Genomic DNA, 27241 nt, shown 5'->3' on the forward strand with positions numbered 1-27241 from the left:
AGATCATCCAGTCCAACCATCCTCTTGCTACATTGCTCCCACAAGCACTACACCAGATCTCACAGCTCCTCATCCAGATGCCTCTTGAGCACTGCCAGGGACAGTGACTCCACCACCTCCCTGGGCAGCCATTCCAGTGCCTGACCACTCTCTGAGAGAAAAAGTTCTTCCTTATGTCTAACCTAAACGTTCTCTGGTACAAGTTGTGGCCATTTCCTCGGGTCCTGATCCCCTGAAAGGTAATTTGGTGATAGGGGCGAAAGGATTTTGAGGCCCAATCCAGCTGCAGAAGGGCTCTACACTACAAGAAAAATCCTGCTATTCCATGTCTCTGTGTTTATGCAAACACAGTAATTAAAATGTGTTTTTAGAACTAGAAGTAGTAAATAAAACCCACCTCCATCATTATTTTGTAGCCCCGTAAGATAGAACCCCAAGTCACATATGTTATTAACTCTGAGTAACAGAGGTGTGTAAGAAGTAAATGCTTATTCCTGGGGAAGGATGTACAGCAGCACTCTCAGTAAACCAAAATGAAGCCATGGAATATACACAGAGCTGGACAAGTATTTCTACATTAGCAGTTTGGCTCAGAATCAGCTTGAATATTTAGTGCCAATCCCAGAACATCTCTACATATATGCACTGTTCCAAACCAGAGTGAACAGAAAGTCCCATTCCAACAAAACTGCACTCCTGAAAGCTAGGTGCTGAGCCAGCTCATAGCAAAGATAAGCTGGGGGTTCACAGGTATCAGCAGACCTCAGGCAAGATAGAAACCCAAAACTAGATTTACAAACATTAAAGGCAGAAGTGACTGCCTTTGTGAAGTAGTGATCAATGTCAGACATACCATACGACACAAGATTGTATGTTTTATTACTATCAAACACTGCTATTACATTGTTTAAAACTAAGAACTTGATATTCTTTTTCTGATGTGGTAAAATAATGAGTCTGTCCTGATTTCTCAAAGACTCTGTTAAAAGACCTCAGAGTAAAGATAAACCGTTCGTCAGGGAGTAACTACAAAGTCTCTATTGAAATAGACAGTCGTAGTCTTCCAAGTTCAAAAATAAGAAAAAGCAGCAAGGGCATTAGCAACCCAGCTGTCAGCAAGCAGCGGATTTTTTGCTAAATCCAAAAGGTCAGGAATGTGTTGGTCGAAGAAAAGCTGCACTGAGGGCATATGGATCTAAGAAGTCACCTTAAGAGTAGTATGTACTTGCCTGAAATTAAAGCAGTCAAGAGAATGAGTAAAACCAGGGTTTTCCAGCAGTTTTTCTGACCCATTTGCAGCCAAGATCCAAAGGAAAGAGGTCAGAATCCCCACTTTAATAATAATAACAACTACCAAGTTAAAAAACAATCTTGCATGAGCTTCTATAGGGCTTTTCAACACCACGGCTCAGTGACCAGCTGGGAAGGGAGCAGAAGTGCAGGATTTGTGCAGCCGTCAGACAGATTTTTGATTTCAAGTTCCTGCTGTGTAATTTGGAAAGGATGATCATCCCAATGCACATGTAAGAGCTAAACAAAGATAAAGGGGCACTTTGTCCAAATTGAGAGAAGAGCTGAAATTTTTCTGGCATTCACAGAAAACAACAAGAACTCTTAGCCTAAAGTAGCAACAGCTGATTTTGGATTTGCGGTACCGTGTTTGCCAGAGGAGATCAGAGAACTTGTATTCCTTTGTTTGGCAACACCATTAAAAAAGGAAACTGCTTCAGTGAGGAGATTGACAGCTGCGAGTTCTATGAGTACTGTTCTGCATCTAATATGTATGTTGGAAATCTGCTTTGTGACATTTTTCAAAGATATGTAAACAGATTTATTTTTTACATCAGCCACTATATACTGTCTACACATACAGCTCATTTGAATACCACGTGAACAATAACCAAAAAAGATACTGACACTGAATTCGAACAATTATTAGGCCATGCATGCTCACATACCTGGAGAGAGGAGACTGCAGTTCTATCCAGTCACCTGGTTTCAGATTTCTGAAGAATTGGGAGAGTAGTCGTCCACCACAGGAGAAAAGTTGTGCTAAATAATCAATGCTGGGGAACACGTCCTACAAATTCAGTCTGTGCAAACTCCTTTTAACACATCACCCAGGTGAAGTTAATGAATTGTGGGTGACTGGTTTGGAGACAACAACAGGCACAATCCATAGCAATAGCAGGTGGTTTTGTAGTGAGATCATTGGTACCTTAAAATTATTGGGGAATATTTATTGTCAAGTTCTGGTGAATCTAAACCAGAAATAGATTCCTAAATAGTTTGTTTACTAGGTATTACAAATGAAAAAGTAACCACAGTTGCAAATACTCTTACAAAAGCATTGAATGTTGCATATCTCAATGTTCAACAACTGAATAAAAAAGCTTTCTGGCTTAGAACAGGGAATTCCTCTGTACCAGCAAAGGTACAGAGAGTACTGCACTGCTCCAAGTCCTGAGCTCATAACATAAATGCTCTTTTTAGAAGGCTACTTGCAAGTACAGACACAAATGAAAAAAGCGGGGATTGGCTTCCTCCTAAGCAAATGTGTACTTGAAAGAAAGGGGCACCACAGCACCTCCTGTAGTTTATAGAAATAGGATGTCCCTAGACATGGCATTGTACATGTGAACTTTGAGAAGGTAAAAATTCCTAGAGAGAGATCTTGAGGTTAGAGTAGTAAGCATCCAGAATGCCCCTTGGAACGTATGCCCACCCTGGAATGACATATGAGAATGGTTTTGAAAGCAGGAGAAAATGGCTGCAATGGGAAAGTCTACCATTCATTGACGAATGTAAGATGAGGTGAAAACAATGGAATATCTTCAGTTCGTTCCAATTGCTTTTGGGCAAAATCCAGTGTTAGTCTTTCTCAGAAGCTACAAGAAGATTTGGCATTGTTTCTTTCTTACATAGTTACTGCGATTCAGTATTTATTACTGTTTGCTTTGGTTTGTTTATTCATTAATAAGATCAGCTCAGAGAACACAAGCACCCTTATGTTAGCCTGTGACTATTACAATCAATGCAGTCTTATCTGCTCTTCATGATGTCTAGAATGCGATGACAGATAGAAACATCAAACAAGCAAGCAAGTTTGCCACTGGTCCCCTATTTTCCCGAAATACACCCATTTCTGCACGCCCAGACTTTCAGAAGCAGTATATGTGGTGACATTTTTTAATTTTTTTTATTATTATTTCTCTTTTCAAGTGATTTACTAAATTAATTAGTTTCTTGTAAGGAAACATGCTTTAAAATACACCATTTTCGCAGCAGAAGGGAGCTCCTTCATCACCTCATGTTTTATAGAACACATTTACGATGAGCCATCCATTGAGAGCTAAGTAGTTATTCTGTTCAAGTGCTGTATCAAAATCAAAAGCTTAAAACTAACACTGAAGAACTTAGGCCATTAGTACAGATCTCTGAGTTTGATAGAGTTCATAGGCTATATTCTAACCTAATCTAAATTATCTAGTTCTTCTCAAATGCAGCCGTGGGCAGAATTTTGATAGCAACTGGAAAACGAAACAACATCCCCATTCTAACCTTATTCAGATTCATATTCCACTGAAAAAAATGCTGTCAGTCAAAAGATCAGCACTCAGGCTCAGACTGTAAATGACCAAATAATGCAGTGATCCACAACCACAGCCTGAGAGGTCAGTTGGGCAGCTCTGCTGAACGGCAGGGACAGACCTTGTGGCAGCCTGTCATCTCTTGTGAACAGAAGGCACTTGTTTGTTGTCCAAGGCCAAGGAATTTGGTATGTTGAAAGCACCAGCTTCAAATATTTTGAGCTGATTTTCAGAGACGTGTAAAACACACAAGAGCTTTTTACTTGTCTTTCTTTCCTTCCTCTTTTTGAACTACTATTCTCAGTATATTTTCTAAATAAATGCCTGATCTGTCCTCTTTGGGACCCTCCACTCCTTCTCCTAGATCTCTGTAAATTATAGTTTTGTTTTTTTTTTCCCCTGTAGGAAGTAGAATCTACTTTTTGCACTCAAAGTCTTCTAAGGCAGATGGGTTGATGGAGAAGAAAGATGCAGCACAGAATTAGAGTAAAACCACAGCAGCTGAAAACGCAAGCAACATCACACAGCACACCTCACTCTTCACCCTTCTCCCAGGAGAGGAAAGGTGAAGGCTGTTTGCACTGGTATATGAAATAGTGTGAGTGTTTGGGGGCTTATTCAATACTGAGCACCTACCACTGGCTGAAGAGGCAGGTAAGTAGTAAGAATTCTTGTGCCCCAAGGCCAGGTGCCCCATCCCTGGCACACACGTCTGCTGCCAGGGTCCTCTCGTGTACACATGCATATGGCTTGGGGAGTTTGGCAGTGTGGGATGCAGAGAGGTCCATACGAGAACATTCCTGGTGTTGAAAGTTATTCAGTTTGTTGGGTTGGTTTGGCACATGGGATGAGTACAGGGGAGAGTTGGAAAAAGAACCGGGCGCTTGGCAGGCCTTGAAACAATGTCAGGGTCTGGACTGACCGTGTGCACGGATATTGGGTGTGTGCTGGGGGCCACAAGACAGGTGTAGGTGTGGACGTTGATGCAGGAGCGCGCTGAGGGGGGGTGTGCAAAACAGTGTCAAGGAACAAAAAGGGATCCGCGGAACCCTTCGGCTGTCTCGGCATGGGCAGCTCTGTGCGAGCGTGCGTGGGGCCAGCGGGGGAGAGGAGAGATGTGAGCAGATGGCGCGCGAGGGGCCGAGCAGAGGCACGGAGAATGGCGCCGGCAGCGCTGCCAACTGGAGCCGGGGACGGCCGGGACGGCCGCTTCCTTCGGGGGGCGGTCACGGAATCCTAGAATCGCTCAGGTTCGAAAAGACCCTCAAGGACCATCGCTCGGTACCGCGGAGCCCCAGACGCGGCCTGCCGTAGCCCCGCCGGGCGGCGGGCACAGAGGCGGGGCCAGTTCGTGTGTGCAGAGCGCCGAGGGGCGGCGTCCGCCATGACGCGGCACGGACGTTCGCGGTCGGACGGCACCGCCACCCCGCGAAGCGCTGGCCGGGCGCACGGGAAGGCCTGAGCGCGCAGGGAGCTGTTGGCGGCCGATCCCCGACCCCGCCCGCGGAGCGGCGGGGCGACTGTCGCCGGACTGCCGTTAAGGCGCGCGCTCGCTACCGCGCTTCCCCTCGGGGCGGCGCCGCGCCGGGGCCGAGGGCGGCCCCGCTCCCCGCTGCTGGCCGTGCTGCCGGGCTCCGCCAGAGGGCGCCGCGTTCCCCGCTCTCCCCCCTCCCCCCCTCGGGATGGGCCCCCGCTGCGGGAGGGAAGCGCGCCGGGCGCGCATGCGCAGTGCCGGGCGCTAGACGGCAGCGGCGATGGCTCCGCAGTGACGGTTGGATCTAACGGTTGCTATTGACATTGCGGCGCGGATCGGGCGGAGGACCCTCACCCCGCGAGCGGCGCCCGGCCCGCGGCCGCGCAGCCTGCAGCCACCGGCCCCGCGGAGAAGGCCGCGGCGATGCGGCCGCGCTGAGGCCCAGGTGCATCCGCCTCCCTCCCTCCTTCCCTCCCTCCCTCCCCCGCCGCCGGAGCGGGCAGCGCGGCCCGGCCCGCCGCCGCCCTGAGCTGCCTTCGCGGTTCCTCCCTGCGGCCGCCGCCATGCGGGGCCGCCGCTGAGGCCGCGCCCGCGGGGAGAGCAGCAGGGCCCGGCGGAGCATGGCCCGCAGCCTGGCGTAGCGCCGCCGCCTCCCTGCGCCGCGGGCGGGCCGAGGCCGCCGCCGGGAGCGAGGCCCCGCGGGAGGCGGAGCAGCGGCAGCAGCAGCAGCCAGCGCGGGCCCCGTGACAGGGCCGAGGCCGCCGGGCCTCCGCGCCGCCGCCGCGCGGCTCCGGGTGGCCCCGCAGCGAGGTGACACCCCCGGCCCGGGGCCGCCCGCCCCGCCGCCCGCACGGACTCGGCGCCGCGCGTTCTTCTCACCCCGGAGGCGGCGGCGTGCGAGCGGCTGCGATGAACCCGGTGAATGCCACTGCTCTCTACGTTTCCGCGAGCCGCCTGGTGCTCAACTACGACCCGGGGGATCCGCAGTCCTTCACCGAGATTAACAAGCTCCTGCCCTACTTCAGGCAGTCCCTCTCCTGCTGCGTGTGCGGTGAGGACCTTTCTTTTGTTCCCTGCACAATGCGGGCCGCGGCGCGGAGCTCCGCCGGATCCGGAGCGGGGCGGGGGCGGGCGGCGGGCCGGGCCCGGCCGTGTTACGCCGGGCTGCGTTGTGCCGGGCCGGGCTGTGCCGTGTTATGCCGGGCCCTGCCGTGCCGTGCCGTGCCGTGTTATGCGGTGCCGTGCCGAGTTATGCCGTGCCTTGTTATGCCGCGCTATGCTGATTTATGCTGGGCTGCGGGCGGCCCGGTCGCAGAGGGCGGTAGGACCGTCATTAGCGGCTGTGGGAACGGCCCGCTGTAGAGCAGCTAATTGTTTTTAAGGAGAGGTGACTGAGGAAAGGTGCTCGAGACACAACGTAGGGCCAGGGAGAACTTCTGGCTTTTCGTGCTTTATGTTTCAAGGGGAAAAAAAGAAAACAAACAACGTAGATTGAGAGCTAGGAATTGTAAGCGCCCAGTAACAACGCTTGGACTGCTTTTGTGCACGGCAGGTAATTATCCTGCCAGGATAACCAGCGCGGCGAGCCAGGCCGGGAGCTGCCGGGCTTCCCCCGTTTCCTTCCCTCCCCCAAAAAAGAGCCTTCTGCCTTTCGGGAAGGGGCCGCACCCGGAGCTGCGGGGCTCTGCGCGAATCCAGCGGTGAGCTGTGGGCGCTCCGAGCCTGTGCCGGGCATTGCTGTCTGCTGCTGTCCTGAGGCCGCGGCAAGCGCTGCTGCTGAGCTTTTGGATCTCCTGGACAGGCCGTGCTTCTGGCCTCTCCGGTTGCTTCTGTTTATCTGTGCTAATGTGTGGTCGCACCAATTTAAGTGAATTATTGGAGTGTACGAAGTTAGCCGTTTTATTTATTTACAGCCACCGTTGGGGCTGTTAAGCGAGTCGCGGAGGCTTCCCATCCTGTAGCGGTAGCTCCTCCCATTTAAAGTCTTAGAAAATAGAGCTCGGTTTGTGCGGGGAAAGGAGCTCGTTCCCAGGCTCGCTGCGTCGTCATTTCCTGAAATAATTTGCCCAAGTGTTTTTTTTTCCTCGTGGAACTCTGATGTCGATATGATTGCAACTCCGCTCTTTGTCTCTGGCGCCTTGCCTTCAGTTCTGTTACTTCATATCCCTACCTGTGTCTTTTCCCATAAATTGTTACTGCTTTTGCTCATTTATCTGATGGCTTTTGCTTGAAAATAGTATTTTTCTGTTTTTTTTCTTAAGATACTGACAGAGGGATTATGTGTTTCTAATTACTGTGCTGTCTGAACTTCCCACGTTAAAACTACTCCTCTGAAACACATTCTTTTCTCTCCGTGCCTTGACTTCTTCCCTTAGTGGCCTTCTGCAGTCTTGTTTTTGCACTCTGTGTTATTGAAATTGTCTATCTTTAATTTGTCCCTGCCCAAATTCCTGGGCTCGTTTTCCCCCCTCCAGCATTTCTTGCATGGCTTTTTTGTGGCTTTCAGGTTGTAGAGCAGTCTGTGCTGTTCTAGTTTGTTTTCTTCTACCAGCTTGTGCCTCCACAGATGTTCTGATTTACCAGCTACCTCGCAGTGGTTCCACTTCCTCTCTTCAGCCCCTATTGTCTTTGAATTGTAAGGTTGCTACTTGGAGTTCTTTTTCTCTGCTGCAGCTAGCTTTCAGATTAGCAAAACCACAGTTGGTTTCAAAGATTTAGCCTACAAGGGAATCCCCAGTGTTGTCCTGGTGTCTGTTAGTGGTCCGGTAGATGTGGAGCCCCTGTAAATTGCGGGTTCTTTATGAGGCTGAGCGCTGTGCACCCATGTAGTAACACACAGTTCCTATTCTGCAGAGTTAGTCAGATGTCCTTCTTGAGCCTGCAGGCAGTTAGTCACAGCAGTGTTCCTGTGCAATGCCAAACTGCCCACTCTGGTGTTGACCAGCAGTCACAAATCTTCAGCTCAATTCACCTCCTTGCTTGCTTCTCATCTTCCTGCTCTTCCTCTTCTGTCCAAGTGAATATTGGTGCCTCTTCAGCTCTCTGACCTTGCTGTGATACTTTCAGAATACATTTTGCCTCTTGTACAGGTGTGCACTAAGAGTTACTACGCTTTTTGTATATGAAAGATCATTTATAGCCCATCTTCTGCATGCCTTTGTCCAGCTGTCGGAGCCTTTTAAATCTCAAACACTATTTTAAAAGGTAAGGTTTAAGTACTGATTACACTGTGAGGTGCCACGATAACAAGAGTGGGTGTTTTGAGCACCAGAATCCAACTGTCTGTCTTCTAAAATATTGAAAGTTTTTCAGATGCTTGCTTCTTTTTCTGCATCTGTGGTCCATAGACTGTGAGATCCAAATATCTGTATATGGATTCAAGAATATGGAACAATGAATGTCTGGTTATTTTCTTTGTTCAGACTTCAGTGAAATGAAGTTTTGACTGTAAATGTCTAAAAACGGTGCTTTGTTGGAGAAATGCTGTGTGGTTTATCAGTAATGTGTATAAAATTGTTACAATCCCAAAGCACTTCCTTTGGGAGATCCCTGCCCAAATTAGCGCTCCTCTTGTCATCAGCTTCAGCACTTAATCTCTCTGAATGCATCCTGCTGGGCTTTGTTATTCTGGAGGTGTTCATTCTGCAGTCAAGATTGTCCATTTAGTTTCACGGAATTGGTTTTAGGAGTGACAGCTACATACATCAGCTGATGTGGTTGTGCTCCCACTGTTTGCTCAATGTGTTGGATTCAAGCCAACTGGTTTGCTTCTGATCTGATAGCAAAGCTGCATTGGCAGAAAGTCGTAATGTGTGGCGTTGTAAATTGGTCAGCTAGATGTGCTCCGAGTGCATTGGAGGTTTCTGCCTTTCCTGACGGGTTGGAAAGGTTAACTCACAGCGACGGGGCAGCAGTGTGTGCTTCTGGGATTTAAGTGTGAGCACGTGGTGGCTGGTGCTGCAGGTGATGCACCCTCCTGTTGGAGGGGCGTGTGAGATGGCACGTCCTAGAGATTTGGGATGGGATAAGTACTCTGTGTGCTAGGCAGAAGGTTTGTGAGGACGTGAGATCTGTGTTTTAGACTCTGGACTAACGTGATTATTATTAAATTGCATACTAATACCACGTGCCATTTAAAAATAGCCCAACAGGGTTTATGCAACAAATTTTTGTGTTTTAAAAATACTGCCTATCAGATATAAACCTTAAAAGTGACTCTCTCTGTTTTGAATACCGTGTAGGTTTCTTCAAGTCACTCAGAATGTCAGTTGTCTTTCCATCACTAGCAGCCTTTTTGAACATCAGTTAAAATGTTTGTAGGAGATTGTCATCTGATTGTTTGGCTTTTTTCTATCAGTGGAAAACTTCACCCTGGAGCCTTTGACAAACATTTAGAAAATATTTGGAAGATTGTCGCTTCTTTAGAATGTAAAAGGACTGGAAGGGTTGCATGGTTTGAGCGGAACACTGCACACGTGGCCAGGAACCCAGAGGTAGTCTGCACTATGGAAATGCAGGGTAAGAGTATAGCTCTTGTCTTAAACAGCCTGTAATGCAAGTGATGGGATGTAGACAACTTGTGGCTTCAAAGAGATTAACAGGTGGCACGGAACAAAGAAACAGTGTGATAATACTGACCAGCACCTCGTGCAGCTCCTGGGGGATGTGATGAGATAGCTCTGAGAATTTTAGCTGGAGGTTTGAAGGCTAAATGGGAAATCAGAGTTATGGAACCAACCGCCAAGCATGGGGAATGGTGTGCATTCAAATGGAAGTATTATGTCAACTCTTTTTCTTTTCTTTGATGTCACTGTAGGGATGCTATTCCCACCCTGCTCTTGTATAAACACATTAGCCTAGTTGTTGTTGAAACTTTTTACACTGTAGATAGAAGCTGAGTCTTTGTCCAACCAGCCAGGTATGAAAGCTCTCCAGAGCTGGTGATACACTGAGTTGTGTAAACGTGTGCATCTCTCTTTCACCTTGTCCATGTTTGTGGCTTGGTGGCTTTCCTTCTTCCTTCCTTGCCCCTGATTCCCCATTTCTTCTGCAGGTCTGACTCTGCTTTTCCCCTCTGCTGGTCCCTGGTGGGACCTCCTCCAGCCCCCTTGTCTTCAGCTCTCAGCAGTGCTGGTATCAACCCCGAGTGGAATTTGTGACCTTTAGGCTTTGCTTTGCCACTGGGAAGCTGTGAATTAGACTTTTCAAACACCACTGTTTCTTCAAACATTCATAATGGAAATTTCTACAAACACCTAAGGGAACAAGCTTCTAGAAACTAGTGGGATGCAAGTGAATTATGATTCTAGAGCAGTTGACGTTTGAATTTTCTGATGGCACTGAGACAGAGTGAAGTATGCAGCACTTGTGAGGTGTCCTTCACAGGAGACTGCTGTGTGATACTTAAATGTAAAATTTCTAGAAAATTCAGTTTCCAGTCATGGAGATGGAAAGAGGGAGAAGGAACATATTCCCACTACTGAAAGGCCTTATTGATGTGCATGAGATTGGACTTTCCTTGCAGATGTGAGCTATTTCTGAGTGAGTTAAGCCAGGATATCAGAGATGTAAAGTGAGAAAGCACGATTGATTTTTGTGATGGGAACAGTGAGTGGAATTCTCATTCTTTGTCCATTCTCCATCTGTTGAGGAAAGTGAAGTGTGATTCATGATCTGGGCTGCCAGATCACAGTTCCCTTTTGTGTTTGAAAGAAGTGTGGATTGGCACATTTTTCTCAGGTATTTTTTGTTGATGTTTTCTTCTTTTATCTATTTTAACTAATGGAAACTATTGTCCAGCTATCACATGTTGGCAGTTCTCTGAACGCACCAATTTTTAGCCAGGAACTTGGTTGATTTCTCTTCCTCTTCAATCCCCTTACTTAAATTTGCTGTTTCCTGTTTAAAATCCTGCACGTGACTTTTGGGAGAACTGCTTTTTCAAAGTTGTCTGCATTGCACTGCACACGTTTTGACAACACAAGGCTGTACCCATTGAATTTAAATTGGTTTCTAAACCAAAAATACTCCAGTCTTAAAATTGAGAAACTTTGGTAGGAGTAGTGTCTGTGGTTTCCACCGTGAGATCTGGGTGGTGTTGGGCTTCCAAAGGCAGCTGCAAAGCAAAGTTACAGCATTGCCTTCCAGAGTGACCTGAGGTGTGTTTGTCATTGAGGCAGTGGGAGATGATGGAGTAGTTCTGATGCTCAGTGAGGATGTTGACCACACTGATTTTGTTGCACAGTGTTTAAAGACAAGTTGATAAGTTTCCAACAGGCATCTTTCTGGGGGCATCTTAATTACCCAGATCCAAACACGGATTCCTTTAGTTTGTTTTCTTACTGTGTTATGATTTACAGATCAGCTTGAGTAACTATGCTGTAAGGAGTTGCTCGATACTACTTTGGAGTTGCGTGAAGCCAAAAAAGTTTCTTCACATTTATGTATAACTTGAGAATAATGCAAAGCACATTGAGCGCCGGGTTTTCCAGATAGGTAGAATTTTCCAGCCTCTAGAAAGGAATTCACTTTGAAGTCCTTCCATGATATAATTTGTCAGACTCCGTCTCCTGAGCCCAGTGGTCACAGCACAGCACTTGCTGCTGCTTAGAATCATAGACATAGATCATAGGAGATCACATAGGATTGGAATTGGAAAGGACCTCTGAGGCCATCCAGTCCAACTCCCCTGCAGTGACCACAGCTTCCAGAGCAGGAGCGATGGCCCAGAGGGCTGTGGCTGTTGGGCTTCTACGTGCTTGCTGTGCTGTATAAAATGAGTGTGATTTTGGTGAAATTCATACTTTAACAAAATTGGTCTTGATTTTTTTTTTTTACTAGTTTGCTTTGTCAAATTAGGATATGATACTTATATCAGTCCTGTAAGTTTGGGCCTTTAAAAAGGCAGTATATATCGTTCCAGTAGGCTTTTCCAAGGGCGTCAAAGCGGTTTTATGTGCTGAGAATGTACCTCCTTTTCCAGGGCACTCTGCCTTTGTTCAAGGTAGATAAGAATGAAAGAAGCACATTTGCTGGATACCTGCACCTAATAACCACGTTGTGCCCAATTCTTCTCCTCCTGTGGTCTGTGAGATACAGTTTGCAGATGCTTCCCTTCTTCCTGCAGCTGTGGAGTAATGCTCATTAAGGAACTCCATAGGAAGTGTTCCTTGGGGCTTAAATGACCTCCCTCCTGGTAACAGCTTTCCAGGACAGCCACAATGTTCTGTAAATAATATATTAGAAGTCTTTTCTCTGTATATCCTGCTTACTAAGTGTAAGTGCTCACGTTAAAGTAGATATTTGGTAAACCCTTATGATAGTAGGGAGGTCAAGAGCTGATGTTAAGGGAAATGTGAAGCCTCTTACTGGAGGCATTATAAGAACAAAAGAGGGTGAGCAAAGATAAAATTTAGTACTATGAGTTCTTTCAAGTAGTAACAATGAAGGTCTGCGTTGAGTAATCGTGGTGGGATCTTAGGAGGAAGAGAGACTGCACAATAAAATGGCAGATGAGTTTTAGTTGATAAATATTGAATGATGAACATGGAGAAAAATATTACTTCTCAGAGCACATCATTTTATATCTTAAAGAGTTTCTGTAAACATATGTAAGTGATAGACTGCTGATGGCTGCCAGCCAGAAGTGAGAACTTGGCCTTTCAGTGTAAAATAGTGGAAATATTATCTCGGTGCTGAGTATCAATCAAAAGTAAAACAAATGTTAAAAACCAGGAATGGTGGCAAAGTTTATTATGACACTGTATAAAGCTGTACAAGCTTCCCAGTCTGGAGAAGAGGCAACGTGGGGGATATGTGATAGGTGGCTGTGAAACCATGAGCAGTGTGGGTGAGGCAGGTAGGGGGTGGGGATTGACTGCTGGCCTCTTCCAACACAAGAAGCAGAGATTGCCTGGTGAAACTAGTAGATGTAATGGTTCAAAACAAAAAGTCATGCTTAGCACAGAGACCTTCTTGTCAAAGCCTGTTGTGACAGATAACATTTGAAACAGCTCAAGAAGAGATGAGGCAAGCCTTTGGAGAGAATCTTGAGGGTTACTGAATATGTGGATACGTGGAAACTCCATCTCCAAGAATAACAGCTAAAGGCTGGGCAAGGACTAAGGGTGTGCTTGCCTTGTTCTTACTCCATGCCGTAGGCATCTGCTTTTGGCCACTAGTGAGATGGAAGCTGCACTACATGGATCTCTGGTCTAACTCAGTGTAGTTATTCTTGGGTTTGAGGATGGGTTAGACAACATCTTGGAAGCCTTTCCATCGTTATTTTCTTGGTGAACTTTATAATCTTTATCTGGGGAAATCTGGTAATTTGGGAGCCTGTGCAATGCAACAGTTGAAAACATCCCAATGCTTAATACCTCCAGATTCTTGGTAAGAGCTCAGATATTGCCTTTCTGGGACAATGTTGTTGACTTAGCATGATTCCCCAGGTATTAAAACTAATTAAACTTAAATTTCCTGTGAATTTGCATCTCGTGATTGATTTTATTTTATTTTTTAATATTAGCAATACTAAATCTGAAGAGGGTAATAAGTGCCACAGAGCATGCACAAGAAAAACTTTGACTGACTGGAGAAGGAATATGAGATATGAGCTCAAGCTGAAAATATTCCCATGGCTCAGGCATTCCTAACGTCTCCCCTGTGTAGGTTGCTGGCATTTATGGAGGGTAGAACTCACTGTGTTCTTTCCTCCAATGAGAGCATACAAAGTGGTTTGTTTTGTCTGTCCATCTGTCTTCTTCTGGAAATCACCACTTTTTTTTTCAGAGATTTTAATATCTTCTTTTAGCTTTTGCACCCGTTCAGCAGTTTCAGCCAAATATATTTTGGGATAAATGAATCGCACAGTTGCCAACAAGATTTAAAAAAAAAAAATAAATAAATAAATTAAAAGTTAAATTGTGACTGCACATTTCTTATTTGGACTCATCTCTGAAGTATTTTAGCATTTCACAATCTGTAAAGCGTTGATCACCGTAACTCTTTAAGAAGCAAAATAGGCTGAGGGTGGAGCAAGGCACAGGCACAGCAGTGCTGGCCTTTTCCTGCTGGAAGTGCAGTGGATGCATATGTAGTCTCAGAGCATTATGTGAGCAAGTGTTCCTTGTGTTTGTTTCTTGTATTCTCTCCTTGCTCGAGTCAGAGCACAGCTTTCTGCTTTTCCTGCTGGAAGAGCTAAGATCCAGAAGGGCCCAACAGCTGCTTGTAAACTCTTTCCACTTACGGACACGGCTTTTAAAACTAGCTGATGCAATTTAAAGCTTTCTTTTGTTTTTCCCCAATGAATGGCGGTTATGGACTTTTCTCACAAAATCAAATGTTACCTTCTCACCACCATGGACATCTCTGCTTGTGTTGTTCTGTAAATAGTGTCATTTAAAGGGAACATAATGTTTCTTCTGCACCCTGCGTTGTGAGAGTGGTGAGGTGCTGGAACAGCTGCCCAGAGAGGCTGTGGATGCCCGTCCATCCCTGGAGGTGTTCAAGCCAGGTTGGAAGGGGCCCTGGGCAGCCTGGGCTGGTATTAAATGTGGAGGTTGGTGGCCCTGCATGTGGCAGGGGGGTTGGAGATTCATGATCCTTGAAGTCCCTTCCAAGCCTGGCCATTCTGTGATTCTGTTCCACCTGTTGGCTTTAAATTTTCACTGCATAACTTGTGGAGTGTTTTGCTGTTGTCTTTGTAGGATCTGGAATCAGCCTTCCTCAAGTCAGCCTTTCTCAAAGCAGCAAGGAAAAGTTACATACCTACTATTTGGTTATACGTTCATTTTCCAATTGCTGCGGTTGTGCTTTGAACCTCTCTGTTGTGCAGCTTATATGCATGGTTCCTTCTGTGTTTCTTTTGAGGAGCTGTATTAGAATGCTGCGTGTTCCCTACATCACAGCTCCAGCTGCAGCGTAGTGGCGTTTCTCATGTCCCTTCAGTACCAAAGGATTCAGGTTTCAGAGGGAGAGAGGGATGGTCCCTTCATCTGCTCACTCATAGCATCCAGGAGCTCTTGAATGATAGAGCTAATGCAAGTTTCCTATTACTTCAAATGCACGAAAACCTGAATTTTCAAAAGTTGCTTCCGTGTAATGGAAGGCAGGGAGGGCTGGGTTGGGAAAGGCGTGGAGCTTTTTCATAAAAGATGGAGCGTAGGGAGAAGTTCCATGATTTAAGGGGACTGCAGCCAGTGGTTAGTATGTCCTGTTCTTCTGAGGGATTGGATTCCCTCGTAAGGTAACACAACACAGAGAAGTTGGGGTTATTTTTGCTGAATTCGCAGCTCAGTGCGCTCAAGGAGATGGGGTTGGTTACAGTGCTCCAAAGGGCTGCCATGGGAATCTGCTGTGGAAGGTCCATCTGATTTAAAACTTCCTTGAAACCAGCTGATGAAAGAAGATATTTATGACTTGTTCTTTCAGTCTACTTTGCACTCTTTGCTTTCTGTTCCCAATTTTCCAAATTGTACTGATTTGTTCCTCAGAGCATGTTTCTTTTTGGTGCGAAATCATCAGTGGATTCCCACCCAGGTTGTCACTCATCCAACAGAGGCTCCTCGTAGGGAGACAGTGCTGATCAGAGCGGAACATCTGCTGTTAAAGAAGGAGAAACCTGTTGCTGTAGACGATTATAGGTACCGTGAAGTTTATTTAGGCATTAAAACCTTTCTGGCTTGCAGCTGGCTAAAACCAACCAAGTGATACTGGATATAGTTACTAGCTGGATTGTTTCTATGCAGAATTTAAATTAGCACTGTTCTTTTGTATTTTATTCTTCCATGTTACTCACCTTGTTCTTGAGAACAAGCAAAGACGTTCTTCCGGACTTCTCATTTCAGAGAGATGAAAACCTCACCTTCCAGATTCTCAGCACCACGTGTGTAAAGGCTGTGCTGTCAGGTGTGTTCAGTACATCAGCAACTGGCTTTTTAAAATGGTTTTTTCCTTAACAATAAGATCTCAGAGAAATTTCTTCAGTTCCCTCCCATCTGCACAGCTGGTTTTGAGACTTTGAAGTATTTAAGCATCATGATTGTGACAACTACTGTTATTTTAAGTATTGGCCCACTGATGGGAAGTGGGGATCCACTGCTCCCCAGGATAAGCTAACAGTTCCCTGGTTGCATCCTCTGTTCTATTAATCTATTAAGGAACAATATAGGTTTCTTTCATTTTTATTCAAATACACTATTAGGTGTTTTATTTGGTACTTAATAAGAATTCCTAAGAGCCATTTAATTGTTTTTGTTGTTCACAAAGCCAAAATCTTTGTGCTTCATTGGTGACGCTGTCATAAAGCTATGCTCTGTTTTCACTCCCAGCCAAATGAAAAGTGAAACAGCCTCTGTTGTGCGTTCCTTTCTTCTGGGCTTGCTATTGCATCATTTTTACATTCCTTTTAGGGTTTCCCTTTACTCAGTTTCCATTTGTTTTCACTGATTTAGTTAAAATCTCTGCCTCAGCTCTTCATGGAGGTTTGTTGCTGCACTTCTGGTAAACTCCTAGAAATCTTACGTCTTTTGTAACTTTCAGTGGAAGAATTGCTGAGGGCATATAGGGACTGGATTTGTTTGTGCTACGAGTGTTTCTAAAGGCTGCAGCAGCACAACCAATTATGTATGGTGCTATGGCGTGATATATTTCTACTTTTTTCGGAAGTTTTAAAATCAGATATGGCATCTGTGAGAATTTGTAGATGATTCTTTGCATGGTATGTTTTCCTGTGACTTGTTGGACCTTCTCGGGCCATTTATTGCTGCATGTTACAAGAAATCCATCCTGTATGATCTGAGAAGCCTGGCTTGAGTTCACGGTAATCTTTCTTTTTCTTTTTTTCTTTAGGAAATTTGCTACAAGATCCTATTGCTCCTACAAACTCCACATGTCAGCATTATGTCTGCAAAACGTGTAAAGGCAAGAAGATGATGATGAAACCATCATGCAGCTGGTGCAAGGACTATGAACAGTTTGAGGAGAATAAGCAGCTAAGCATTTTAGTGAATTGCTATAAGAAACTCTGCGAGTACATAACACAGACTCCACTGGCACGAGATATTATCCAAGCAGTTGACTGTTCTGCAGATCTTTTGGCTTTGCTCAAAGATGGATCACCACTCCATGAAGAGACGGAAAAATCTTCTGACACAGCCTTGGCTTTGTGTTTGACACATTCCCCAGTACCTTCAACCTCGGAACTCACAAGTGATCCTCCAGCTAATTTGACGTCGAAACCTGAGAGCACGCAGAATGTTGATATTAGAGGTTCTGTTATCAATGGGTTGCCCAATTGTAATGGGCTTTCTGTAGATAAACTTGGGGTGAATATTCCTTCTCCTGAACATGCAAACACGATCGATGTATGTAGTACCGGAGAGTATATGAAAAATGAAGATAACTCTAGCAGCCTGCAGCCTGTGTGTGACCCAGTTTCTACCAGTGACTTGTGTACGACGGGCATTGACATCTGCAGTTTTAGTGAAGATATAAAACCAGGCGGATCGCTTCTCCTCAGTGTTGAGGAAGTTCTCCGGAGCTTAGAAACCGTTTCAAATACCGAAGTCTGTGGTTCTAATTTGCAGCCCAGCTTGGAGGCAAACGTGACTAATGGCCCTTTCCTACAGCTTTCTCCCCCGCCTCTTAGCCATAACATTTTCGTGTCCACAGATGCTTCTCCTCATGGGATCTCGTGTACAGCAGCAACACCCAAGGTAGTCAAGTTAAACAGAAAGCGATCTCGATCAGAAAGCGACAGTGAAAAGGTGCAACCTCTACCCATCTCCAGCATCATCTGTGGCCCAACACTGGGAGCATCAGCTCCTGTGACAGTGAAACAGGAAAATAAAATGTCTTTGCAGCCTGTTGCAACTGTACCTAACGGAGGCACTACTCCCAAAATAAGTAAAACTGTGCTCCTGTCTAACAAAAGCGTGAAAAAGAATTTAGAACATGCCCCTAAGAAATCTCACCCAAAAGCCAAACCAGGGGTGCTGAAAACAAAAGACAAAGCGAAGGAGAAAGTCCCTAGCAGTAACGTTATGCCGGGAAGCCCGACAAAAACTGTGTATAAAAAGCCACAAGAAAAGAAAGGGTGTAAATGTGGTCGTGCCACCCAAAATCCAAGTGTTCTTACATGCCGTGGCCAACGCTGCCCTTGCTACTCTAACCGCAAAGCCTGCCTTGACTGCATATGCCGCGGCTGCCAAAACTCCTACATGGCTAATGGGGAGAAGAAGCTGGAGGCATTTGCAGTGCCAGAAAAGGCCTTGGAGCAGACTAGGCTTACTTTGGGCATTAATGTGACAAGCATTGCGGTGCGCAATGCCAGCACAAGCACCAGTGTAATCAATGTGACAGGGTCACCAGTAACTACGTTTTTAGCTGCCAGTACACACGATGACAAAAGTTTGGAGGAAGCTATAGACGTGAGATATGACTGTTGAATCTTTTTCTTTTCCCTGCCGTCAGTAGGGGAACTGCTACAGTTTAAAGGCAGCTATGGTTCTGTTTAACTTGCTGGAGCTCCTGCGTTTAGATCACTTGTATCAAGTGTTTTTCATTGCTATGTTATGTGTATTAGTGTCTGGGAAATAGTTGCAGATAATGGAGGAGTTACCCTAAAACTGTTTTTAGTTCTTACAGCACCTCATAGTTTGAGATGAATTGCTGATGTAAATGATTTTATCACAAGATCTTTGGCAAGGAGAAATATTAACCTCATTGTACTTGCTCATGCTTTGTGCTCAGTCAAAGCTTCTGCTTAAACGTAGAGAAGTGCTATCTAGTTAGCCCGTGTAAACTGTGCTAGATTATGGTGCAGAAAAGTAATTATCAATTGGTTACAATCACTATTGCCAGAAAATCACCTAGTATTTCTGAAGAAAATGCAGCGTTAAGCTGAGGAATACAGTCTGAAAAGGGTAGGTAATTTTTGATTGTTAGAACTGATTATGAAGCAGTTACAAATTAAGATCAGTAAGATGCTGAGAAAGCTAACAGCCCACAACGCAGTTCAGTCTCCCAGCAAGGGTCAGGGAGATCAGTTATTTAGACATGAACGTTAAATCACTGTCGCCAATATGCCATCCCTGTTAATACCATCATTCCTTTTTTTTTTTTTTCCTACCAGTTCCACTGGTCATGCTCCTGATCTGTTAATGCCCTCCACGCCAGCTCCGTTTGTTTGACACGCGTCTATTTTGATTGAAGTGGAAAAACTGCTTGTACACAAAGAAGGTTCAAGTTTGAGTAGCGCTGCCTCCTTAGCAGCCCTCCCCTTTTTTTCTTTCATTGGCAGTTCCTGACGATTTTGATTTTAGTGCTGCCGCTTCTAGAACAGAGCTGCTTTTATTTTTTTTTAGTGAGTTTCCGAGGAGGGGCTCCGTGGCTGGTTTTTCTCTGTCCCTGTTGTGCTGCCAGTCAGTGAGTGCAGTATGCAGATACCTCCTGCAGTTGCCATCGCTGGGTATTTTTGGTTTTTTAAGCCGAAGCGCAACACACCTGGGGGAGCTCCTTTGAGGGCAGTTCTTTGCTGACAGGATCTCTCGGCTGGGGCAGAAAATGGATTTCTATCAAAGGTCAAATATTTTGGATGTTTGTTAGACACAAGAAGCTCTATAGTTTACCCGGAATCCGTCACGTTTTTCTGTGATATATTGAAAGTCGCTTTCAAAGGTCAATGTTTTTGTGACTTGGGCTGAAAAGACCCCAAGTGGAAAAATAACAAAAAGTTGTCAGAGAGCTCATTTCAAAAAGTGCTAAAAATTGAAAACCTTCATAGGAATTCAGCATTATTATTATTGAAAAAGAAAGTTTATTAATCGTAATCCCTAAATAAAAGTACAGTCGGAAGTATTTAGTCTTGTAGTTAAGATTCCATTGGCAACCTAAAAAATGCAGTTGTTTTGCGAAAGCAGAAATTTCTCCTCTTGGAATGACAGAGCACAGATTGAGCACAGGCTGACTAGAACACACAACATTACCTTCTAATTTAAAAGGCGATTCCTGTTTCAACAGCATGTTAAATAGTATGTGAATTTTTCAAGTTAACTGCTTCCATCTTTCTTTAATTCATCTAATGGAGTCTGCAGTGCTTGCTGACCTAACATTAGGTATATTTTGATTTGGCACAAAGCATGTACAATGATGGTTACTCACCTAAGAAATAAGCAAAAACCTTTGGACACGAATGGCACCTCCTTTCGTTTTGTAGTGTACCATGGTGTCATTTTCTGTGGACGTGGTCAGATCTTTTTTGTTGGTTTTGGTTTGTTTCTCCCCCCGTCTTTTTTGTGGGGTGGGTAGGGTGGGGGGTTAAAGCCATAGGAAGAAAAATGTGATGTATGTGTCCAGTCTGTACTTTTTTGTTTTTGTTTTGCAAGAAGAGTTGAAAAATATTTTTGATAATGAGTAAATGGTGGAAAATGCTTCTTAGTATTCTTGTCTTTATTTGCCAACCCAGGTACCTAAGGTCTGTGTTTTCTAGCCCTCATGAGATTTAATGATGTCCTATTAAAATGTATTTAGTTAAACTTGTATGTGATTTTTGTGTTGACCCAAGACAACACAAGTTTCCTGATTTGGTGGTTTGATCGTGACCTACTGATGTAAATCTGTTTCCCAGTCCACTACATGTAAGAAACGTTGCCAGACCAGAGTCTGATCTAAGAGGAGTAAAATGCACAGCATGGGTTATTTCTGAATGATTTTGCAGAGCTGTTAAGTTTTGCTGGGATTGTTGGTGGTACATTTATTAGGACTTCCATTAAATTACATGCGTAGTACCTTTGCTCCACAAATGCAGGAGTACTTGGAGTCTTTAGTATCTCACTGCTGCATTAAATATGGTGGTTTAGGTCAAGTGTGTTTTGGAACTGTTGACAGGAGAGCCCTGATCGTTAATGTAACAGTGCAAATGGTAGATTCAGGTTGTTTCTAAAAACGTTTCTTTTTATGCTGCCACGTTTTTGAAATGTGTATTAAAATTCAAATTGATTTAATAAATGTTAGTTTTCTAATTCTATTTTGCAACTGCTAAGATCATCGGTGTGGCATATTTCAAACTTACTGTCTACGTACTGCTTAGTTCATTGATGACTAATTCTGTAGTTGTTTAAATTATGGTTTGTATGGTTGCATTTTTTTAACCTCCTGGCTAGTTGTTCCTGAATGAGCTGAGCAACGCAAAGGGTCATAGTGTTCCTGGTAATGACTGCAGTGGTTCCAGTTTGAAAAAGCATTTTTTTTTTTTTTCCATTTTAAAAGGGATATCAGCAGCATACTGGTGTGGGAGCTTCCAATGATGCTTGTAGTCAAAAGGAGTTAAGTGAAAACTCAGACCAACATTACCCACAGGAAGGGCTTGCTCCCTGTTGGCCATCGGTGGAGAAGCACAGGAGAATTGCTGGCAGAGAGCCCTTGCAGTGATTTCAGCTATAGCTCAGCCTGGGTTGGCTGGGCTGGGCTGGCAGGCTTCCCTGGGTGCTGTCAACCTGGCCTTCCTTCCTTGTAGTGCTGCGCAGCGGGGGAACTCTTCTCTGTGTTGGCACAGAGGAGCCTGCTTGGGGATTTCATTTAGGAAGTGTGTGACACTTGAGCTTTCTTCCCAGTCCACCTCAGGAAAGTGAAACTTCCAAACTTTAATAAAATTCTGCCATCTGCAGAGCTGGATCAGAAAGAAAAAGCATAGTTTTAGCATATGCTTTGCTATGGTGGTCTTCCTGCCTGAAAACTGCTGCAGAGATGGAAACAACAGCTTCTTCTGGAAGAGAGACTTTGGATCGTGTTCTGATGTGTGCCAGTACAAAAATAGTCTAGTGCTTATGGCCATCTTAGTCTGAACATATGGAAGATGCTTTTTCAAGAAAACATTTAAACTTTTAATTTAAATAGGGAAGGCTCTTTCGATATGTGTGCATCAGTGGTTGGATTAAACGCTGGAGGGAGGAGGGGCAAGGAAGCAAAACTGGAAATGACCACTTGGTTCATGCTGCTTTTGCAGGCAGTTCAATTGTGCAGGTGATGTTCTTGCTCTCTGACATTTCTAGCCCTCATGTATAATGCCTATGAACAGTGAGGTTGCAACACGCTCTTAACTCCCTGTGGATGTTCTGCACAGGCATTTGAGTATGATTTCATTGCCACGAACTGTGGAGGCAGGTAGCACATCATCTTCTACAGCTGCTTCAATTTGTGTCACCATGGAGCTTTCAGACAGAAGAAACAAGCTCCCCCCTCCCCAAAACCGCTGTCAAATTTTGCATAGTCAGAAGGAAGCCTATAGAGTTGCAACACACCAGCAGTCTGAAATAAAACCTGAAAGCCCTGCTTTCAAAGCAGGTATTGCTAGCACAGCAGGGGCTTGTTGTTTGGTGAGACAGATGGACTTTAAAGAAAAGGATCATACAGACGTGGCACACAAATCTTGCAAAGAATTCTGGTGTGATCTGGAATAAAAGCATCTCTACTTTTTATGGAAGCACAAGCCCCAGATATTTTTTATGTATTACATCTTTATACGGATGAGAATAAAAAGGTGGATCGCTAGCGATGCCTTCCTGAGAAGTGAAACAACAAAAAAGAGCAGCTTTGGATACATTAGAATAACTTCAGGTGTATGTGGTGCAGCTGATAGCATTCACTCTGACACTTACCACGTGTTAAGGTGGTACTGCTCATGCTGCAAGCACGTCTTTGTCCAGTCTTAACTACTCCATTTTTATAACTGAAGGGCCCTTGGTATTGTAAAGAAACCAGAGTTTGCTACCAAAAGGTGTGCAGTCCACAGATCAGACGTGTGTGGGTGCAGCCACTGGTCTCACAACGAAGTAAGAAGAGAATGCAGCACTTTTACTTCAGCATTTGCATGCGATGAAAGCAGAATATTTTTCTTTCTCCCCTCCGTGCCACTTGCAGAGGATCCAGGAGAAGTCTGTTCTAAGATTAAAATGAGGGACGTAGGAATTTGGTAAGTTGGTACAGGAGTAGTGCTCCACGTTGAGGAGGAAGACCTGAGGAAGGTGAGTGTTGAGACTGCTACTTCTCCCCGGTGTGTTTTAGCAGAGCTGCACCTCCTGGCTCCGTGGGGTTGCTGACAGGCAGCTGGATGGCGTGAGCTCAACAGCAGTAAGGCCGACAGATTTGGGACAGTACTTGGAGCTGAAGTGAACAGTAACACTCTGTGCCACCACTGTGAGACAGATTTTACCTCCTCATTTCAGAAGTCCTTTATTTGCCAAAAAAAAATGAAGAAATTACAAAGTAGAAATACAAAGATAAAACCATGCCAGCACAAAACGCATCCAAAACTACTTTTACAAAGTATAAGAACCTTTATTATTTAAATACTCAGTTTCTAGAACCATCACCCAGTGATACAGAGGAAAGATGGAAAGGCCAAGCACTGCTGACATGTTTTTCTCACAGTAACATGTGCTCCTTACTGAGGTTCACTTTTGATTGCGTAGACCTGCAACTGCTGTGGAAGCGCCGTTCTCCAGAAGCACACTTCTCTTCCTTTCTCTTCTTTCAGGCATTTTTTATTTCAGAAACTAAGCGGGGACCTTGTTTAGAGTCTCTCAAGTCAACTTCCTTTAATCCTTAGTTCACGAAAGCAGGAAGGTTTTCTGCAGTGTTTCCTGTAAACCTGAGGCTGCCTGCTGTCTTTTGCTGCCCGTGTCTTTTTGCAACACTGCCGCGTGGTGGCAGGCCGGCAGAAGGGGAGCTGTGCCAGCGCCTGGGTGCTTCTTGCTGGTGAAAAACGTGGTGAAGGAATTACTACTGAGATTGCAGAGAAAAAGAAAAAAATGAGGCTAGTGGCATACCAGCAGTAGTTGTATGTGGTTGTATTGAACCACATCTCCTGTCTTAACAGTGCAGAGAGGATATTTGTGAATGTGAAAATAAGGTTTTTTTCTAAGGACACAGGATTTGTTCTTGCCAGACAAAAGCAGACTGGAGGGAACAAACAAACATGTATTCTTTTATCATGCAGAACTGAAATTTCAGTCACTTTTCTGACTATTCATTAGCAAAAGGAATCCAGCTCATAATAGACTTACAACGAAAAATGTAAGATTTAAAGGTATGCGACATCCAAAGCGACGCTGACAGCTGCAGACAGGAGGCAAAATCACAGCCAAGTGGGTTCTGTAAGTGTTCTGTGCTGTAATTCTTGGGTTCGTTGGCTTCATTTCAGAGAGCTTCACAGCCTCTGAAGCTGGTGTGTGCTGCATGAGAGCAGGCACTGTGTCTGCAGTCCCAAACACCCTGGTCTTCTGATGTTGTAACCACCCCAGAAACTCCAGGAGCATGACAGGATGTCCAAATTTACCACGAGAAGTTATGACAGGGCTAAGTCACAAAGGGGGTGTAGAATAAATACCTCATTCACTGATTAATCTGTGACAGCTGAATTATGGTTAACTGCACATGGATTAGTAAGACAGAGAATGGATTTCTTCTCCAGAAAGCAAATACTACAAATTACTACATATACTTTCTGTAGCCTGTTCTTGCACATAAGGCAAAACATCTGCCCTAAGTTGTCTTTTATTCTTTTTCATTCCTTAGATTAGTGTCATTGTGTTGCCCTGCTAGAAGGGACAAATGGAATCACTGTAATTAGAGCAGCAGAGAACTTGTTTGTTAAAAAAGAAATCCTTGGGTTTGGGAGTGAAAGTACTCAGAAGAACAGCCATGAATGTCTGCCTCACATTACTGAAGCCAAAGCTTGAAAATGTAACAGGTGATTTTACCAGGCTTAGGATACTCCTCTTTGTTTGTTTGTTTTCTTTCCATCCTGGAATAGGTCAGGTTCTTCTCTTGTTCCTTTGAATAATCTTTGTTTTGGAGAGATTTAAAATTTTATCAAAGAGTAAAAGGCCACTTCAGGCCCAGGTAAGGAAGAAAAGAGGTGAAAGTGCTTTGTCTTGGTTCTTTCAGGTGAAAAAAGTAGAAAGAGCTGGTTATAATTGGCCATTGTGCAATTTCCATCTACGTTCATTTTTGCAATCATTTGCTTTTTTTCTGAATATGGATCTTTGTGGAATTATTCTAAGTAAAGCTTTTCCTTTCAGGGTTACGGTGGTGATGGAGATGTAACTCAGACATCCTGGAGTTGAACAGAGCTGCTCTTGTGTGCTCGTTGCATTTAAAGGGGCTTATCCTGCCTTGGTCAGAGTGCCCCCTCCTTAATTCTGTCACTGCAGAATGGAGATTACCTCAAAGTACCTTTGCTAAGAATCTGGGCATCCGGAAGTTCCCCAAATATATGAAAAAATCCAGGATCCTGGGATGTGTATATGCATCTAGATAAAATAGCAACATTGTTCATGGGAAAGGGAACAGTTCTTCGAGCCCATTGTAACTGATAACTTCCTCCCTTTCAGATTTTCATCTTGATGAGAGAGTTACTAACCTCAGCAAGGCAGCAGTATGTCCCACCTGGGCATCAGGAGGCAGGCGTGACACTTCAAAGGCTCCTGGAAAAGTTGAAGCTGCGTTGTAGTGATCAGCCAATTCCTTATTTGTTATTAACAGCAACACTTAGAGCATCTAGGGATGAATGTACCATTGGGCAGCATTTTTATGCACCAAACACGCTGGGATAACAGTGAGCATGTGTATTCACAAGCTATCTATCTACGAAGTGAATGGGTTCTATCTTTCTACATCAGTTGTGATTCCATGGGGAAACTCAGTTCATTTTTGCACTTACAGCAAGAATTCATCAGTTACACTGCTTTCTCTCTGAATCTTGGTCTGTTTCATGGGTGGGGAAAAAAAAAAAATCAGTAATATTTGGAGGTTTTCTTTACCAGGTAAAGAATCCCTCTGTTAATAGAAATTTACCACACATGGGTAAGGCAGGTATTTTCATGATATCAGCTTAGAACCCTCCAGAAGGCTGCAGGATAGCAGTACAAGAGAAAGGAAGAGCACAGGAAAGAAACAGAACTGAAGCACACAGAACACAGCAGTTCCAGCACACCGGCTGAACAGTGCATGCATCTCTTGTAAATATACTAGAAAACCCTTCTACAGAGAAAAAAAACCACTATCCTGACTGGTATTCAAACAGGAGATCCTCTCACACACAAGAGAATATGCAGAAATATTAATCGTGTCATAAATTCTAAGAGAAACGTGACATCATTTTAACTGTTCACATATGCATACAATTTGTTTGGTATCATCTACAAGAGCTTTATATCACAAAAGGGGACCTCATTCTCCCTAGCTGCAGCCATGTTGCCTTGGTATTCAGGACACCAGCAAAACCAAGAACTGCACTGTGATTTGTGTTTTAAATGATTTCTAGACAAATATGTATAAATTAATTTGGCAACTTCTATCACTCCTGTTGTAAAGTCAAAGAGTCATAATGGCACAGGACTGAACCAATGGACCAATGACCGCTGAGATGTTGCATGCAGCTGTATGTCATTAGATGCTGGCATTTATTGCACATCTGGGGACATTTATATGAAAAGATATAAAGGAAACAAGGTGCAATCACCATTTTTAATGAGCGTGCACAGTAACACGTTGTAGAAAGCTATTTTAAAGAAATTATCTTATTGCAGTTACACAAGAAGGAAAAAAAAAGGGGGTTTCAAGTTACAGTGTACAAAATAAAACACATTGCTGCAATGACAGACTTAAGAAAAATCCCTAACTGTCCCTAAGAATCTTGGGACTGACTGCTATCCAGTTTGACAGACACTGATTACACATCTTCCATTTCTCTATGCTGAGAGATCTGAGATAACTAGTTTGACTTGTCTCCAGTTTCAGAGGGAGATAAGACTTCATCTGTCTCATAGTCTTCTTCAAATGATCTGCAAAGATAAAAGGTGTGTCTTTAAAAGCTATTTTTTGGTGAGAGCATTTTTCAGCTAAGTTATTTCAGCGGCCACTAAACCATGTGACTAAAATATGATAACATGCAGGCTGTTAACCTCAAGGAGCACGTTTGTAAAGCACCGATCACAGCGCCTGAGTAAGCAGTATTCTGACAGCTGACTCTCCTCTATCCATTCTCATTCTTAAGTTCTGAAACAGCTTTTCATTGGTGTTCAGCATTTAGAAATTGGAATACAGTTTTAGTCACAGATGCCAGTATCTTGCAGTAGCCTTAGAGTAGAAATAAAGTTGTTCAGGCACAGATTCA

The 27241-nt window shown here is 44.4% G+C and overlaps 2 protein-coding genes across 4 annotated transcripts in view; one reads left to right on the forward strand and one right to left on the reverse strand.

The window, feature by feature from the left end:
• Positions 1–5382: 5382 nt before the first annotated feature.
• MSL2 (MSL complex subunit 2) lies at positions 5383–21091 on the forward strand. 3 transcript variants are annotated; one of them, XM_085232720.1, is made up of 3 exons: positions 5975–6115; positions 15912–15972; positions 16915–21091. In XM_085232720.1, the coding sequence occupies exons 1-3, from the start codon at positions 5987–5989 to the stop codon at positions 18510–18512; spliced, it is 1788 nt and encodes a 595-aa protein (XP_085088846.1). In that variant the 5' UTR covers positions 5975–5986; the 3' UTR covers positions 18513–21091. The 3 variants fall into 3 exon arrangements, with proteins under 3 accessions (XP_085088848.1, XP_085088847.1, XP_085088846.1); XM_085232722.1 differs by lacking the exons at positions 5975–6115; positions 15912–15972 and adding an exon at positions 5383–5509; XM_085232721.1 differs by lacking the exon at positions 15912–15972 and having other exon boundaries at positions 5974–6115.
• A 5487-nt stretch (positions 21092–26578) lies between these two features.
• PPP2R3A (protein phosphatase 2 regulatory subunit B''alpha) overlaps positions 26579–27241 on the reverse strand; it is a 48865-nt gene continuing 48202 nt past the window's right edge. Inside the window, 2 exon segments of the mRNA XM_085232713.1 lie at positions 26579–26848; positions 26851–26909. Coding sequence (XP_085088839.1) covers positions 26817–26848; positions 26851–26909 — 91 coding nt within the window. The 3' untranslated portion in view covers positions 26579–26816.

The sequence above is a fragment of the Meleagris gallopavo genome, chromosome 11, assembly GCF_905368555.1.
Source record: "Meleagris gallopavo chromosome 11, MGAL_WU_HG_1.1, whole genome shotgun sequence".
Classification (NCBI taxonomy): Eukaryota; Metazoa; Chordata; class Aves; order Galliformes; family Phasianidae; genus Meleagris; species Meleagris gallopavo.

Excerpts from the sequence above, each read along its gene's own strand:
- MSL2 (XM_085232720.1), top strand. The coding sequence starts at position 5,987 with ATGCCACTGCTCTCTACGTTTCCGCGAGCCGCCTGGTGCTCAACTACG. Across the intron at positions 6,116-15,911 it reads CCTCTCCTGCTGCGTGTGCG|AGAGATGAAAACCTCACCTT; the intron begins GTGAGGACCTTT and ends TTCTCATTTCAG. Across the intron at positions 15,973-16,914 it reads TGTAAAGGCTGTGCTGTCAG|GAAATTTGCTACAAGATCCT; the intron begins GTGTGTTCAGTA and ends TTTTTTCTTTAG.